This window comes from Bos javanicus, chromosome 10, assembly GCF_032452875.1.
Source record: "Bos javanicus breed banteng chromosome 10, ARS-OSU_banteng_1.0, whole genome shotgun sequence".
NCBI lineage: Eukaryota > Metazoa > Chordata > Mammalia > Artiodactyla > Bovidae > Bos > Bos javanicus.
The window spans coordinates 12,140,856-12,157,477 of record NC_083877.1 but is presented as its reverse complement, the minus strand read 5'-3'; the positions used below and the strand labels follow the sequence as shown (position 1 = coordinate 12,157,477).

General features: G+C 50.6%; 1 protein-coding gene across 4 annotated transcripts; it reads left to right on the top strand.

Moving 5' to 3' along the window:
- Nucleotides 1–208: 208 nt before the first annotated feature.
- On the top strand, nt 209–15,752 carry CILP (cartilage intermediate layer protein). Of its 4 annotated transcripts, XM_061430095.1 has the most exons (9): nt 209–380; nt 1,995–2,161; nt 4,780–4,872; nt 5,832–6,101; nt 7,556–7,738; nt 8,113–8,427; nt 9,197–9,305; nt 10,331–10,488; nt 12,679–15,752. In XM_061430095.1, the coding sequence occupies exons 2-9, from the start codon at nt 2,101–2,103 to the stop codon at nt 15,036–15,038; spliced, it is 3,549 nt and encodes a 1,182-aa protein (XP_061286079.1). In that variant the 5' UTR covers nt 209–380; nt 1,995–2,100; the 3' UTR covers nt 15,039–15,752. The 4 variants fall into 4 exon arrangements, with proteins under 4 accessions (XP_061286079.1, XP_061286078.1, XP_061286081.1 ...); XM_061430094.1 differs by having other exon boundaries at nt 210–380; nt 1,995–4,872; XM_061430097.1 differs by lacking the exons at nt 4,780–4,872; nt 5,832–6,101 and having other exon boundaries at nt 210–380.
- Nucleotides 15,753–16,622: the final 870 nt, after the last annotated feature.

The following is a 16,622-nucleotide window of genomic DNA, read 5'->3' as shown; positions in this document are numbered from 1 at the left end:
TGAGCCATGAAGCGCTGCCCACACGTAGAATTCCCCTTGGCCCCTCCCCAGGGCTGCTCCCCAAGCCCCTGCCTCCCCACCCATCCCTCTGCTCTGGCCTATGGAGCCCCGGGCAGCTGCCCACCTGGCCCATCCCCAGGCCCTGCGGCATCTCCCCCTGAGGATCTGGAAGTGAAATCAGGCCTCTGGAAGCTGCTGGGGATGTGGGGAGGGGAGGAGAAGGCTGAGCTTCCTCAGGCTCAGATCTGGTTTCGCGGCTGCTTCCCCTGGCGCAGTGCCACAGGCTGAGCCTCCAGCTGTGCTATATAAGGCCTGGTGGCTGGCCTGCTGGAGAGAGGAAAACTCGGACCCCCCAGCTGAGGAGTCCCGCTCAAGACACGGTGAGCCCCTCTCTGTTCTCCTTGGCCCATCCCTGCACCGCTCAGCCTGGCTCAGCTACCCCGGGGCACCCCCCACCAGCCGCCTCACCTCCCGCAGACAAGACTTGCCTTTCTTCTTTGGAACTAGCCCCAGGTCTTCTCCCTCCCCGACGTGAGGATAGGGGCCCTCAGAGGGCCCAGTCAGGGTCTCTTACCTCTGGGTACTCTCCCTTTTTCCTGCGGTCAGCCAGCCTTCTTTGTCTGAGCGCTCTGAGACCTGCGGACTGGGGAGCCTCACCAGCACAGCCTATGCTGAGGAAACTTCCATGGGCTGCCAGATGGGAAATGGTTTTTCCACAAGGTGCCTCAAGCCACTTTGGCTCCAGACAGTCCCAGAGCAGTCCCATGCTGAGGGCCGTGCAGGCCCTGGGGAGTGCTCAGCCCTTGGCTCAGAGCCTGGGAGCTGGGGGTGAGACCCACAAGAGCTGGGGACCCTGGAGACCCTGCACTCTGTTCAGGTGGCGGAGTTAGTGGCCTTAGAGCTGGATGGTCTGCAGTGTGGGCTTGGTCTGTTCTTCTTCTGGGACAACTAAGTGCTTTTGAATCTTTTTTTCCAGAAAGGAGGAATCTCCCTTTTCTCACCACACCCTGGACTTCGGAGGTTGAAGTGAATCCCTCTTGAATTTCCAGGCACTGGTCAGAATTGGGGTTGGCCAGAGGTCTGGGGAAAGAGAAAATTGAGCGGGAGCCTGGGTCCTGGCCCTATTACCAGGCCTCTTGGAGAACAGGGGAGCTTCTCTTCCTGTTCCTGCAGCCCCTAACCCCCACTTAGCAGTTACTGGGGGGCCCCAGCCTCTCCCTGTGGGTCTGCTCTGCTCTCCTTCAGCAGGCTTCTGGCTGTGTGACTCCCAAGCAGGCCAGAAATGTGTTCCCTCTGCAGCCTGTGCACATCTGGGAATGTGTTCATGGAGCTGGTGTGTCTGAAGCATCTGCACCCTCCAGCTTGCCTGTCCTGTGAGAGGCTGCTGTAGTCGGGGCAGGGGCTGCCCAGCCTTAATATGTAGCCCTGCTGTGTAGGAACGTGAGTCCCACCAAGGGCAGCAAGACAGGCCCCCAAGCCTGGGTCTTGGAAGTGATTTACGAGTCACCCAGAGGCTGCTCGGGGTGAGCACAGGCACCCCCTCGCTGGCAAGGAAACATCTCACCCCAACTGTCCCTTATGTCCCATCTCAAGGTGGGGTCCTAGCACCTGGACCCGGGGTTTGAATCCAGGCCTGCCTCATGTGAACTGAGATTCTGATTCTCTGCCTCTCCCAAGCTGCCCACATTTGCAATGTGGGCAGGTATCATCCTCACAAGACTTCATTCTGTCCGCCTTTCACTTTTGATAGGTTAAGAAATAGAATAGTTCTGGGGACTTCCCTGGCAGTCCAGTGGTGAAGACTCCACGCTTCCATTGCAGGGGGTGCGGGTTCAATCCCTGGTTGGGTTACTAACACCCCACGTGTGGTGAGGTGCAGCCAAAAAAATAAATGAATAAAAATTTTTTTTTAAAGAAAGAAAAGAAATAGTTCTGCTCAAAACCTCAGAGTCAACTCAGAGATATGGAACCTGATAAGCTTTGTTTCTTTGCAGGTCACTGATCTGAGAAACTTCTCAGGGATTGCATTCCAGGGACGCCAACTCTGTGAAGGAACCCTTACTCAGCTCCTGCCACGTTCCCCACAGGACCGGGGAAAAGATGGCAGGGGCGAAGGCCTGCACGTTCTTCTTCCTAGTTCTGCAGATCACCTCAGCGTTGGGTACAGGCTAAGTATCTCCTGTCTCTCTAAGCTGCTACTTGCCATAGGAAAGTCACATTTGGTCTGGGACCCAACTCTGCACCTGCCTTAAACTATAGCTGTGGCACTAAGACCCGAGGCTGGTTTATCTTTTTATTCATAGTTTATACCCTGCTTGTTTTCCTAAAGGGTTTGAGATAGGTCCCAATATAAAAACTCACAGGACAGAATCTTCTAAATGAGGAGAGGGATAAGATGTCACTCAGAAGGAGGCAGAGGGTTACCACTGCCCCCTCAGTGCTGAATTTAGCTCTGAGCTTCCTGACAGCCAAAGCAAAAGGAGTCCCTGAGTTCTCACATCCGGATTTAGGGTGAGATCTGATTTTAGCTTCATGAAAATTCATTTCGACCCTGTAGCCGAATTTCACAGAGACACTAGAACCCCTTCTGGTCTCCTTGTCCTCAGACCCCATTCTCTGGTGACTCTGAGTTCACCAGGGAACAGGTGGAGAGAATTTGCCACGTGGGCTCCCCGAGGCATCTGAGCATCAGAGCTCACAGCACCAGGCTGCATACTCTCTCCCACCTCCCTTTCTTTTCCTGATTTCTAGCTGCATACTCAGGTAAAGCAAAAAATGCTCAGAATTCTCTCTCAGAGCTATGAGCACTGCGGGCTTTGTGACTGCAGATGCGGGAACAGAGGCTGTCCGAGCAGCTTGCCAAACCCTCTATGGGCCCATCTCCTGCCTTGCTCTTTCTGCCTCTCAGCTCTTGTTGATGAAGATAATTAACATTCAGCAATCTGAAGGGAAATCATATTAGTTTGAATAAAAGAGCTACTATCACCCCCAGTTAAGCAGCAAAGAGAATACTAATTTGACTCTCTCATGTGAGAGTTAATTGCCTTTTGAAGCTTTTGCAGGCCTCTGCTCTCCTCTCACCTTTCTGTTTTGGAGCCTCCAACTCAGCCTCAGGTGGGTTGGGCCTCGAGGCTCGCTGCCTGTGGCTCAAAGATCCCTATACCCTTCCTCAGGGAGACTTCGCCAGCTGCGGTCAGAAAACTAAAGGACTGAGACTTCCCTGGTGGCCAGTGGTTAAGACTTCATACTTCCAGTGCAGAGGGCACTGACTCAATCCCTGACTGGGGAACTAAGCTCCCACAGCTTGCATGATGTGGCCAAAAAAAAAAAAAATTAAAGGACCACTCCTCTAGCCAGATCCTGAGGGTGAGGGTGGATTCTCAAAGTCAAACTTTGCCAGGAGAAGGGAAATGGACATCTATTGTCCAGGTCTTGAGCTAAATGGAGTTGTTAATGCTTTACTCAGCAAACATTCTGTGCTAGGCATTATTCTAAGTGGATTTTATGAAGCTTATTTAATCCCTATAATCCTCTGAGATGGGGACTATTATTATCCTTACTTTATGATGAGGGGTCAGATGAGTTAAGTACCTGGCCCAAGGTCACACAGTCAGGAAGTGGCAGTGTCTGGGGCTCACAGTCTCAATCACCGTGTACTTCAGAGACTTTGTGTTTCCTTATGGAATCCTCATGCCAGCTGGACCACCACATGTGCAGTGGGAACTAATATCTCCATTTTACAAGATGAGGAAAGTAAGGTTCCCTTCTGCCAAGAAGGATGGGCTCAGATCTTACAGGAGGAGCCCCCGCTACCTTGCAGCATCCCGTGGTCCATTTCTAGAACAAAAGGGAAAAGAGAACCACACTGGTTGAGCATATACTGCATGCCAGGTCCCTTTACCTTCACCATCACCCTGAAAAGGCACCATGACCCTGTGATGCGGTGATTGTTGGCACAGCTCTATTAAAAAAAAATTATTTCTTTTCATTGGAGGCTAATTATTTTACAATATTGTGGTGCTTTTTGCCATACATTGACGTGAATCAGCCATGGATGTACATGTGTCCCCTCATCGTGAACCCCATTCCCTCTTCCTTCCCACCCCACCCCACCCCATCCCTCTGGGTTGTCCCAGAGCACTGGCTTTGAGTGCCCTGCTTCATTTATCGAAAACTTGCACTGTTCATTTATTTTACACATGGTAATATACATGTTTCAATGCTGTTCTCTCAAATCATCCCACCCTTGCTTTCTCTCACATACACTTGAAGTCTGTTCTTTATATCTGTGTCTCTTTTGCTGTCTTGCATATATGGTCGGTCATTACTGTTTTCTAAATTTCATATATATGTGTTAATATACTGTATTGGTGTTTCTCTTTCTGACTTAGTTCACTCTGTATAATAGTTTCCAGTTTCATACATCTCATTAGAACTGGCTCAAATGTGTTCCTTTTTGTAGCTGAGTAATATTCCATTGTATATAGGTACCACAACTTCCTTATCCATTCATCTGCCGATGGACATCTAGGTTGCTTCCATTTCCTAGCTATTGTAAACAGGGTAAAGTTCTATTTTATGAGGAAACAAATTTAAAAGAACAAAGCTTTTGAGGTCATTCAGGCAGTCAATGTCAGAGTGAGACTCTGAACTCACGCCCAGCGCTCATGTTACATTCCCCACATCACCCTGCTTCCCTACGTCCCGAGAGGCTAGTAGCAGGACCCTGCTGGGCCCCTGTAACTGTCTTGGCTTCTCATTTCTCCTCCTGGCCCTCAGGGAGGCAGATGATGCTCACTCAGTCAATAAGGAGAGTCCAGCCTGGGAAGAGGACCTCAGGCATCTTTGCCAAGCCTGCTAACCTCCTGGACAGTGAGTTGTGGCTGGAGCAGGGACTGATGGGGGTGAGGGGCTTTGTCTTTATTGAGCTTGTTAAGAGAATCTCTGCAGTCAGGGGACAATGTCAGGGTTCCATAGACAAAATGCTTTGCTCAGTTGTGTCCAATTCTTTGCGATCCTTTGGACTGTAGCCCACCAGGCTCCTCTATCCATGGGATTTTTCAGGCAAGAATAGTGGAGTGGGTTGCCATTCCCTTCTCCAGCGGATCTTCTTGACCCAGAGATTGAACCCCCATCTTCTGCATTGCAGGCAGATTCTTTTACCCACTGAGCCATTTGGGAACTTCCATAGAAATCCACTTTTAAAAGGCATTTGAGGACTTCCCTGGCAGTCCAGTGGTTAAGACTTGGTGCTTCCCTTGCAGGGAGTCTGGGTTCAATTCCTGGTCAGGGAACTTAAAAAAAAAAGAATATTTGGCCGACGTCTCTGTCCAAGCAGAGGGACCAAGTGTATAGGACAGCTCAGAAGCATGAGGCTGCCTGATAGATCCCAGGAATGCTGTAGGGCTTGCTGGGGCCAGAGCACAGACTGGCAGGGAGAGAGAAGAGAGAGGAGAGTGGACATACTATGTCATCAGCACCTAAATAGCTGGCTAAGGGAGTTAAAGCTGGGAGTGGTGTGGCCCAGGCTGCATGGAGAAAGCTCACCCTGACTGTAGTATTGAAGAGGGGTGGGGATGGTTTGGGGAAGCTGGAGGTAGAGACACCAGGCAGGAAGTTATTGACATGGTATAGTCAGGCTGCTGAGAATCTTTGGCAGTAGGGTGTGCAGAAGGGTAAGAGATTCTAGAAATGCTGCAGAGGGATGTGATGGGGCCTGAGACCAGTGAGGGGTGGGTGAGGGGTAGCGGGGATGACTCCCAGGGGTTGAGCTCACCGGGGGCTCTGGGGCCCGGTTGGCTCCCACCTGGCTCTCTCTGGCTCTCTCTCAGGTCCTGGGGAGTGGACGATCTGGTTCAACATTGACCACCCGGGTGGGCAGGGTGACTACGAACGGCTGGATGCCATTCAGTTCTACTATGGGGACCGGGTGTGCGCCCGGCCCCTGCGGCTAGAGGCTCGAACCACCAACTGGAAACCCGCAGGCAGCACTGGCCAAGTGGTCCATGGCAGCCCCCTCGAGGGTTTCTGGTGCCTCAACAGGGAGCAGCGACCCGGGCAGAACTGCTCCAATTACACCGTGCGCTTCCTCTGCCCTCCAGGTGAGCCTGGCCAGCCCCCACACAGAGGGAGGCCAGGGCCTGCATCTGGCCATGGAAACTCTGGACATCGCACACATACACGTACTTCAACTCCATAATAACCCGTTAGTTTCATGAGAGCCATGTTTCCAACAGTATTCTGGGTTGATGGAGAGTTTCCCTTCAATCCATTTTACTGATGGGGAAGACCACATGCTCTGGAGCTGGACTGCTTTGAATCTGGGCCCACTGTCTCTACTGTGTTCCTTAGGCAGATTTTCTGAAACTCTCTGAACCTCAGGTTTCTCGCATGTGGAAGAAAGGTATGAATATACCTTCATGCGGGATTTTGGGCTTCCCTGGTGGCTCAGACAGTGAAGAATCTGCCTGTAATTCAGGAGACCTGTGCTCAATCCCTGGGTCAGGAAGATCCCCTGGAGAAGGGAATGGCCACCCACTCCAGTATTCTCGCCTGGAGAATTCCATGGATAGAGGAGCCTGGCTGGGCTACAGTTCATGGGGTTGCAAAGAGTTGGATGTGACTGAGCGACTAACCTTTTCACTTTATGGGGGTTTTTACGAGGATTAAATTAGATAATAAGTGCAGAGGGCTTAATGCAGGTGAAAAGTGCAGTGGGCACTAAGTTTTCATTTCTATTTTAGTTCCTCTGTGCCAGACGCTGCTAGTTCTCTCCATTACTCAACTTTCACAACTGACTGAGGAATCTCTATTTTGACAAGTTATTCCAGGTTCGGAGAGGTTAGGGAACTTCTTGGAACGACACAGCTGGTCAGTGGAATGCTGGGATTTAAACCCTGGCCTGTGTTCGCAGAGTCCAGGAGTTCATGCTCTTTCTGTCCTCTCTGCCCATACTGGGTAATTCAGAGGCAGCTGCAGGCCTGTCCATTATGACTGTGCATCCTCCCTTCCTGGGGTTCTGCCAGTGCACACGGCCTGGCCCTGCAGGCTCAGGTGGCAGTGGCAGTCACTAGATCAGGAACCCAGGCTGGGCAATGTCTCAAGGTGAGGTTCGAGGCCCCCGTTTCCTTGCACAGAGGCCTCAGATCAAGGATGAGGCAGAGGGGGCTTGATGTTGCTGAGGCCCCAGGTCTTGACTTCCCAGGGCCGCTTCTACAGGAGCAGGGGCTGTTTTCACACTGGGAGAGAGTAAAGATGGTGCTGTCCTCCACATCCAAGGACAGCATATCAAAGTCCCAGCGCTTGGCCAGTAAGTCCCTTTCAAGGGCACCTATAGCCCATTTGGTGGTGTCATTGTGAAAATTAAGAGATATCACTTCCTCAAGTCTCTTGGTGTCCATATGTTGGAAAAATCCTTGCAGGAAATATAAATATCAAAGACATCTAGGATGTAAATGGAGGCCTGGATCTCTGAGAAAAAGCAGCCTCAGGGTCAGGCATCCTGATGGAGTCCCCTTGGGAGGGAAGTCAGACCGCCTGCTGGTCTTCTTTGTAGGATCCTTGCGCCGAGACACAGAGCACAGCCTCTGGAGTCCATGGTCTCCCTGGAGCAAGTGTTCTGCTGCTTGTGGTCACCCTGGGGTCCAGACCCGAACACGCACCTGCTTGGCGGAGTCAGTGTCACTGTGCAGTGAGGCCACTGAGGAGGGCCGGCACTGCATGGAACAGGCCTGTTCAGGTACCACCCCTGCTCCTGGTACCAGGTAGGGCATGGGGCTGGGGCTGAATAGAGGATCAGACTGAGACAGGTTCATTCATTCATTCATCCACTCATCAAGTAATTATGTGCACTGATGGGGGACGTAGAGGATAATGTGGGAGCACAGAGCAGGGTCAATTATTGTCACTTAGGGGAATCAATTAAGTCTTCCTAGAGGAGGTGTCCTGAGCTAAGTCATGAAGGATGAGTAGGAATTCGTTACGCAGGCTGCTGAGGGAGGGTAACAAAGACCTAAGGATGAGAGGGAGCATATGGGACTCCACAGGTGGGACATGGCTGAAGGAGGGCCAGAATCCATACATGCCCTCCTGATGTGGCCTCTTTTTCCACAGCCTGTGACCTTACCTGCCCCATGGGCAAGGCGAATGCTGAGTGTGATGCATGCATGTGTCAGGACTTCGTGCTGTATGGGGCTGTCTCCCTCCCTGGGGGTGCCCCAGCCTCAGGGGCTGCTGTCTACCTCCTGAGCAAGACACCTAAGCTACTGACCCAGACGGACAGCAGTGGAAGGTTCCGAGTCCCTGGGTTGTGCCCCGATGGCAAAAGCATCCTGAAGATCACAAAGACCAAGTTTGCGCCTATCCACCTCACGGTGCCTAAGACTAGACTGAAGGCAGCCACCATCAGGGCGGAGTTCGTGAGAGCAGGTACTTAAGTTCTCTGGGGGTAGGGCTGCGGAGGAAGGCTGGACTTTTAAATAAAAGGATTCTAGTACTCAGAGCTGGCTTCCCAGCTTGACCAGAGTGAAACTAAAAAGTCCACAAGTTCCAACATCATCTGGTTCCCTACCCTCCACCCATTACTTACCTTCTCTCCTCTTCTCTCCACTCCTATTACAGTCCCCACCACCCCCACTGAGTCACTCTACTACAGTTACAAAGGCTTCCTATCTATTCCTCAACTACACAGGCACACTCCTGCCTCAGGGCCTTTGCACTTGCTATATACTCTGCTTGGACTATTCTTCCCCCAGATAGTGGCATGGCTTGCTCCCTCAGATGTATAAGTTCTTTTCCTGCCTCCTAGTGTAAGGCTTGGAGGTCACAGAGAGAGAGGCTGGGGAAATTCAGAAACAGTGCAGAATGGCCAGAAAATTCTGCTGGAATCAGAAGAGAAGGTACTGCCCTATTCGAAACAGCCAGCTCTGTCTCAGTGGCAATGCTTGGGAATCTTGCCTGGTACAGGGTCCCCTTGGCTCGCCACTACCTCACCCAGATACTGCCTAAGAGGCTATGGGAGCGGGTCCCATCTGAGTGGATGGAGGGAGTGGACTCCATTAGGACCATTAGAAGGGGTCTAGGATGTGTGTGTGAAATTGTACGATTTTAACACATGTCAAAATACCTGAGGGAGCAAGGCTCTGGAGAACCTGTCACAGTGAAAAACCCCAAACACCATTTCTCATCCCTGTCTCAGAAACGCCGTACATTGTGATGAGCCCTGAGACAAAAGCACGAAGAGCTGGGCAGAGCGTGTCCCTGTGCTGTAAGGCCACAGGGAAGCCCAAACCAGACAAGTATTTCTGGTGAGTATTCTGCCACCTATCTGGCCTGATTCTCCTCTTGGAAACCCAGAGCTTTCTTGTACTGGGTCTGGAGCTGTTAATCATGACAATAACCAGCAGAATAAAGTTACAAGTAAGGCTCTGGTGTGGCTTCCCAGGCGATGCAGTGGTGAAGAACCTGCTGTCAGTGCAGGAAATGCAAGAGATGTGGGTTCCATCCCTGGGTCAGGAAGATCCCCTGGAGTAGGAGATGGCAACATACTCCAGTATTCTTGCTTGGAAAATTCCATGGACAGAAGAGCCTGGAAGGCTACAGTCCATGAGGTCACAGAGTTGGACATGACTGAGTGCATACACGGAAACACACACACACACACACACAGCCCTGGTGCATCATCAGGGAATGGGGACTTCTCTGGTGGTCCAGTGGTTAAGACTGCAAGGGGTGTAGTTTTGATCCCCTGTCAGGGAACTAAGATTCTAACATGCAAAAATGAGAAAAAATTAAACAAAAATTTTTTTAAAGTGGGGGCCAACAGGGTTGAGGCCACTCAGCAAGCCCTGTTGTCCTGTTGAAGCTGGGGTCCCTACAGAGCAGCTGTGGTCTTAGGGTCCTGACTCTATATCCTTGGGACACAGAACCAGGTTTCCCGTCCTAATTTCCCCAAGGCGAACAAGGTTAGAGTCCCCAGTGGCTGTCCTTTACCCTTCACAAACATTTTACAGCCATTATCTTATTTGACCCTCTCAACAATTCTACGGATCAGCTAGGAATCATGGCATCTACTTCAGATGAATGGAACAGGAAGTTGAAGCTCAGAGGTGAAAGGATTCGTCCAAGGGTCCATAGGCAGTCAGCGGTGGGGCTGAGACTGAGAAGCAAGTCCCCTGACTCCCAGGCCAGTCAGTGATCTTGAATGAGCCGAGTCAGTTGTAGAGTTGGCATCTGCAGGACATGTCCGTCACCTGCCTGGCTCCTGACACTGTCCTTAAGGATAGCAGCCCTTCCACTGTCCCCTCAGGCTGTCCCTCTCCATCCCTTGCAGGTACCATAACAACACACTGTTGGACCCCTCCCTCTACAAGCACGACAGCAAGCTGGTGCTGAGGAATCTGCGGCGGGACCAGGCCGGGGAGTACTTCTGCAAGGCCCAGAGCGATGCTGGGGCTGCAAAGTCCCGCATTGCCCAGCTGACTGTCATAGGTAAGCCTGGCAGGGCCCCTGGAAAACCCCTGTCAGAGTGGGCATAACTGAACAAAACTTGGGCTGTCCTGGGCTGTGCCCAGGGCTGTGCTTTCTGGGACACAAAGATGGCACAGACCTTGATCCTACCCTCACAGATCTGCCACTCCAGGGGGTGTGGAGAAATAAGAGACAAGTCAGTAGAGATAGAAAAAAATGCAGCTGAAACAGGAGATAAGGAGTTGTGGATGTTACTTACAGATGAGAAACAGAGAACTGGAATTCCAGGTGGGAATGATTGTTGTGGGTTGCTGGAGGCGTAAACAGTGGTTTTTAGCTTTGGCCACCCACTGGGATCAACTGTTTCATTTTTTTTTTTAACTTTTAATTTTGTATTGGGGTACAGCCGATTAGGGCCTCCCTGGTGGCTCAGTGGTAAAGAATCTACCTGCAACGCAGGAGTTGCAGGAGATGCAGTTTCGATCCCTGGGTCGGGAAGAACCCCTGGAGGAGGGCATGGCAACCCACTCAGTATTCTTGCCTGGAGAATCTCATGGACAGAGGAGCCTGGCAGGCTACGGTCCACAGGGTTGCAAAGAGTCAGACACGACTGAAGTGACTTAGCACGTGTGCACAGATAGCTGATTAACAATGTTGTGGTAGTTTCAGGTGAACAGTGAAGGGACTCGGCCACATATCTACATTTATCCATTCTCCCTCAAACTCCCTTCCCATCCCGGCTGCCACATAACATGGAGCAGAGTTTCCTGTGTTACCGTAGGTCCAACTGATGAGTTTTTAAAAAATATTGATGCCTGTGTTTTACCTCCAGGAAGCTTGATTTTATTGGTTTGGAATGTGGCCTGGGAACACTCAGGTTAAAAGCTCTCCCCGGTAATGCTAATTCGTGGCCAGTATTGTGAACCCCTGACGTTAAACAATGGCCAGGGTCTGTGTGTATGGAGGTGGGGACATTCCAGATCAAGGGCCACCGTGAGCAAAGTTATAGAAGTGGGAAACTGAGGGGGCTTTACAAGAGTGACCTGATTAAAGCTGGCTTCTAGAAGTGAGCTGAAGGAGGGGAGATCGGAGGCTGAGACCGGTCAGGAACCTGTACTTGCAAAGTGAGGGGGAAGGAGGGTATCTTAGTAATTGGCCTAAACAAAACCAAACAAAAGTCAGGAGGAAATTTGTTGGGAGGATTCTGGAATATTTCACAGACTCCAAGAAAGTTGAGCAACACAGCTCAGGACAGACAGGACACAGGGCACTTGGACCTTGGCAGATGAGATGTGGAACCCTGTCAACTGTGGTTCCCAGCTCGTTATACCAGTGCTCCCTGCTTGTCACAGTTATTCTTAATACTTTATATGTTTAATATTTTAAATTAAAAAGTAATTTACTATTCAAGTTAAATTTATAGATAATAACTACATGTGATTTTAAGATATATATATATGGAACATGCTCCTAATGACATAAAACGGAAATATAAAAAAATAATTTTAATGCAAAATCATATGTATTTAAATATGTAAGTGTTAATGACACAAGAACACCCACCGAGAAGTCAGACACTTGCACTTGAATCCAGTCACCATGAATGTGACAACAACAAGTACTGACCTTGGGCAGTTGTAGGGAGGTGATTTTTCTGAGACAAGAAGCAGTTCTCGGTATTTGACCAAGCTAAACAAAGTACAATCTTAGCTTGATTTATATGGTAGTGCATTCTTCAAAAATTCAATGCAAGGTAAAACCATGTATAAAACACCAGGTTCTGATCATTTAAACATGCTTTCCATGTACGTGAATGTCTATAGAATATGTGAAAGCAGAATGCAGAAAAATTCTTTATGTCACACAGTGCCAGGCACTGCAGAAAACAGAGCTGCAAGCCCGCCCCACCCACAAAAAGCCAGTAGCAGTCCCAGTTTTGGTGGTAACTCAGAACACCCTCACAAATTTTCAAGATCCCTCCAATGAGAACCATTACTGTAGTGGTCTCCACAAGGAACTCTGTTTCTCCAAGGATAAAATGGAATTAGTAATGGCTACCCATTCTCCCTCAGAGGAGTTCTGTGAGAGTTGGGACCATGCCAGTGCTTTGAAAACCCGAAAGCACACAGAGACGTCAGAGGTGTGAGGTTGAGGTGCCCTTCGTGTAGGAAAAGGACTTGCATTTAATGTCTGAACTATTTCCCTCCATAGCCTCTGATGAGATTCCTTGCAACCCAAACCCTGAGAGCTACCTTATCCGGCTGCCCCATGACTGTTTCCAGAATGCCACCAGCTCCTTCTACTATGATGTGGGTCGTTGCCCTGTCAAGACCTGTGCAGGGAAGCAGGATAATGGGATCAGGTGCCGAGATGCTGTGGAGCACTGCTGTGGGATCTCCAAAACAGAGGACAAGGAGATCCAGTGCAGCGGGTACACGCTGCCCACCAAGGTGGCCACGGAGTGCAGCTGCCAGCGGTGTACGGAGACTCGGAGAATCGTGCGGGGCCGAGTCAGCGCAGCCGACAATGGGGAACCCCTGCGCTTCGGCCACGTGTACATGGGGAACACCCGTGTGAGCATGACCGGCTACAAGGGCACATTCACTCTGCATGTCCCTCAGGACACAGAGAGGCTGGTGCTCACGTTTGTGGACAGGATGCAGAAGTTCGTCAACACCACCAAAGTGCTACCCTTCAATAAGAAGGGGAGTGCCGTGTTCCATGAGATCAAGATGCTTCGGCGGAAAGAGCCCATCACCTTGGAGGCCATGGAGACCAACATTATCCCCTTGGGGGATATGGCTGGTGAAGACCCTGTGGCTGAGCTGGAGATCCCATCCAAGAGTTTCTACCGGCAGAACGGGGAGCCCTACATGGGAAAAGTAAAGGCCAGTGTGACCTTCCTGGATCCCCGGAATATTTCCACAGCTACTGCTGCCCAGAGTGACCTGAACTTCATCAATGATGAAGGAGACACTTTCCCTCTTCGGACATATGGCATGTTCTCTGTGGACTTCAGAGATGAAGCCACCTCAGAGTCCCTTAATGTTGGCAAGGTGAAGGTTCATCTTGACTCGACCCAGGTCAAGATGCCAGAGCATGTGCCCATGATGAAACTCTGGTCGCTCAACCCAGACACAGGGCTCTGGGAGGAGGAAGGTGACTTCAAACCTGAAAGCCAAAGGCGGAACAGAAGGGAAGACAGAACCTTCCTGGTGGGCAACATGGAGATCCGTGAGAGGAGGCTTTTTAACCTGGATGTCCCGGAAAGCAGGAGGTGCTTCATCAAGGTGAGGGCCTACAGGAGTGAGAGGTTCTTGCCCAGTGAGCAGATCCAGGGGGTTGTGGTCTCTGTGATCAACCTGGAGCCCAGGACTGGCTTCTCTTCCAACCCCAGGGCCTGGGGCCGCTTTGACAGTGTCCTCACGGGTCCCAATGGGGCCTGCCTGCCTGCCTTCTGTGATGACCAGTCCCCCGATGCTTACTCTGCCTATGTCTTGGCCAGCCTGGCTGGGGAAGAACTGGAAGCAGTGGAGTCTTCTCCTAAATTCAACCCAAATGCAATTGGTGTCCCTCAGCCTTACCTCAACAAGCTCAAGTACCGCCGGACAGACCATGAGGACCCACGGGTCAAGAAGACGGCTTTCCAGATCAGCATGGCCAAGCCACGGCCCAACTCACCTGAGGAGGGCAATGGACCCATCTATGCATTTGAGAACCTTCGGGAATGCGAGGACGCACCACCCAGTGCGGCCCATTTCCGGTTCTACCAAATTGAGGGGGATCGGTATGACTATAACACAGTCCCTTTCAACGATGATGACCCCATGGGCTGGACTGAAGACTACCTGGCATGGTGGCCCAAGCCAATGGAGTTCAGGGCTTGCTACATCAAGGTGAAGATTGTGGGGCCACTGGAGATAAATGTGCGATCCCGTAACATGGGGGGCACCCACCGGCGGACAGTGGGAAAGCTGTACGGAATCCGGGATGTGAAGAGCACACGGGACAGGGACCAGCCCAACATCTCCTCTGCCTGTTTGGAGTTCAAGTGCAGTGGGATGCTCTATGACCAGGACCGTGTGGACCGCACGCTGGTGAAGGTCATCCCCCAGGGCAGTTGCCAACGAGCCAGTGTAAACTCTATGCTGCATGAGTACCTGGTCAACCACCTACCACTGGCGGTCAACAACAACACCAGTGAGTACACCATGCTGGCGCCCTTGGACCCACTGGGCCACAACTATGGCATCTACACCGTCACTGACCAGGACCCTCGCACAGCCAAGGAGATTGCGCTCGGCCGGTGCTTTGATGGCACATCCGATGGCTCCTCCAGAGTCATGAAGGCCAATGTGGGAGTGGCCCTCACCTTTAACTGCGTAGAGAGGCAGGTGGGCCGTCAGAGTGCCTTCCAGTACCTCCAGAACACCCCGGCCCAGCCCTCCCCTGCAAGCACTGTCAGGGGAAGAGTGCCTTCAAGGAGGCAGCGGGCAAGTCAGGGTAGCCAGCGTGGAGGGGTGGCCTCTCTGAGGTTTCCTGGGGCTGCTCAGCAGCCTCTGAGCGACTGAGGCTTGTGGTACTTCTCTTCTCCTGCCATCTCACATGACAGCCTTGTGGGACTGACGCCCAAACTGTCACTCGGTTAATTTAAGCCCATCTGTTCTGGTGCAACTTGCGTGTTTGTTTCTTCATTCCTTTACTTACTTATTGTCTTTGTCCTGTGATACTGATTGGCATGAAGCCCCTAAGATGTCAAAATAAAGCCCCACTGTCCTGTTCTCTCTCTACAAGAAACAAGAAATTGGCCATGGGCAAACTCTGTGGCTTCAAGCATTCTTCCTTTAGTGCTGTACCTGGAAATGTCTTTCATTTTCTTTTTTGCGTGGTTTTGCCCACCTCAAATGATAATCTGATGTTGAAGATCTGATAACCAATATAAAGCGTAATTCTTGGCCTGGCTCCATAGAATGTAAGCAAGGCCTGCATCACAGTTCATACATATAAAAGGTGGTGAAATAAAGAAATAAACTATATTGTTACTTGAAATGTTACTAACATTTCTTTGCTGAATCTGGAACTCTAGTGCATGTTCAGTGTTCAACTGTTGAATATAAGGTAATCATATTTCCTCTGCCAAATCTGGAAAAGACATCACCTGGTATCCACAGCTGCACTCGGTTGCTAACTATATTAATGTGTTTCCTTTTATATTTGCTATTGTTCTTGCTAGAAGCCCAGTGTGGCCCAGAACAGATGTCAATAAATGCGCATTTTGTACTTGATTTTGAGGTCACTGACCTGTCTTTAAACCATTAAAGTGAGCTAACTGCTCAGAGGGACAGAGGGGTCTCTGGAAAATGGTCACAAGTTGCCTCGAGGCATAGCGCCACCTAACCCCAAGTTACAGGGCTGGGTGACTAGGCACATATTCCAGTGGTCAAGTTTGTTCTCATGGATCATATTTTCCATTTGCAGAGGAGAGCAGAGATTCCTGGAGTTAAAAGCATGTTCTGGGCCCCTGAACAAAGCTGAAAACATGTCCTGATTTTTTTTTTCATCCCTTCCAATACTGGGGAGCTTATACAATGGTTTGGCCCAGGGTCTGGCAAGCTGGCCCAGTGGTCCTTTGGCAACCCCCCTCAGTGTGCTGCCTTCTCCAGCTGGGTTGGCTGGCCTCACTCAGAAGGATGGGCTTTTTATTTTTTTCATTCCAAGCTCTTTTAAAGATGCCCAGCTTTTCCAGACACCAGACCTCTGTTGTGTATAATAGCCTCTGTCCCTTGAGTAAAATGACTGGTCCAAATGGACAGGTTTTTTTTTTTTGGAAAAGGTGTTTGGTTTAAAATAGTATATCAGAGGCCCTAGATGGTGCCAGAGTGATCCTGGAGGCATCAACAGCCAGGGATGAGTAAGATGTACTGATTGCTTCTTTCCTAAACTCTCCAGAATCTATTACAAAAGAGGCCAAGGGGTGAGGAGAGGGCATCACTTACAATCAGGACAAAATGCTCTCCCTGATCCCCTGGCAGGCCTGGTACAGCTCATTTTGGCCACCTCCGGTCTGGCCTGGATTTGTAATCTTGGATCAGCCTCTGCCCAGTTCCCAGGGGTTTGGTTCATAATTGACTAGAAATTTCTCTGGCTAAGCACCC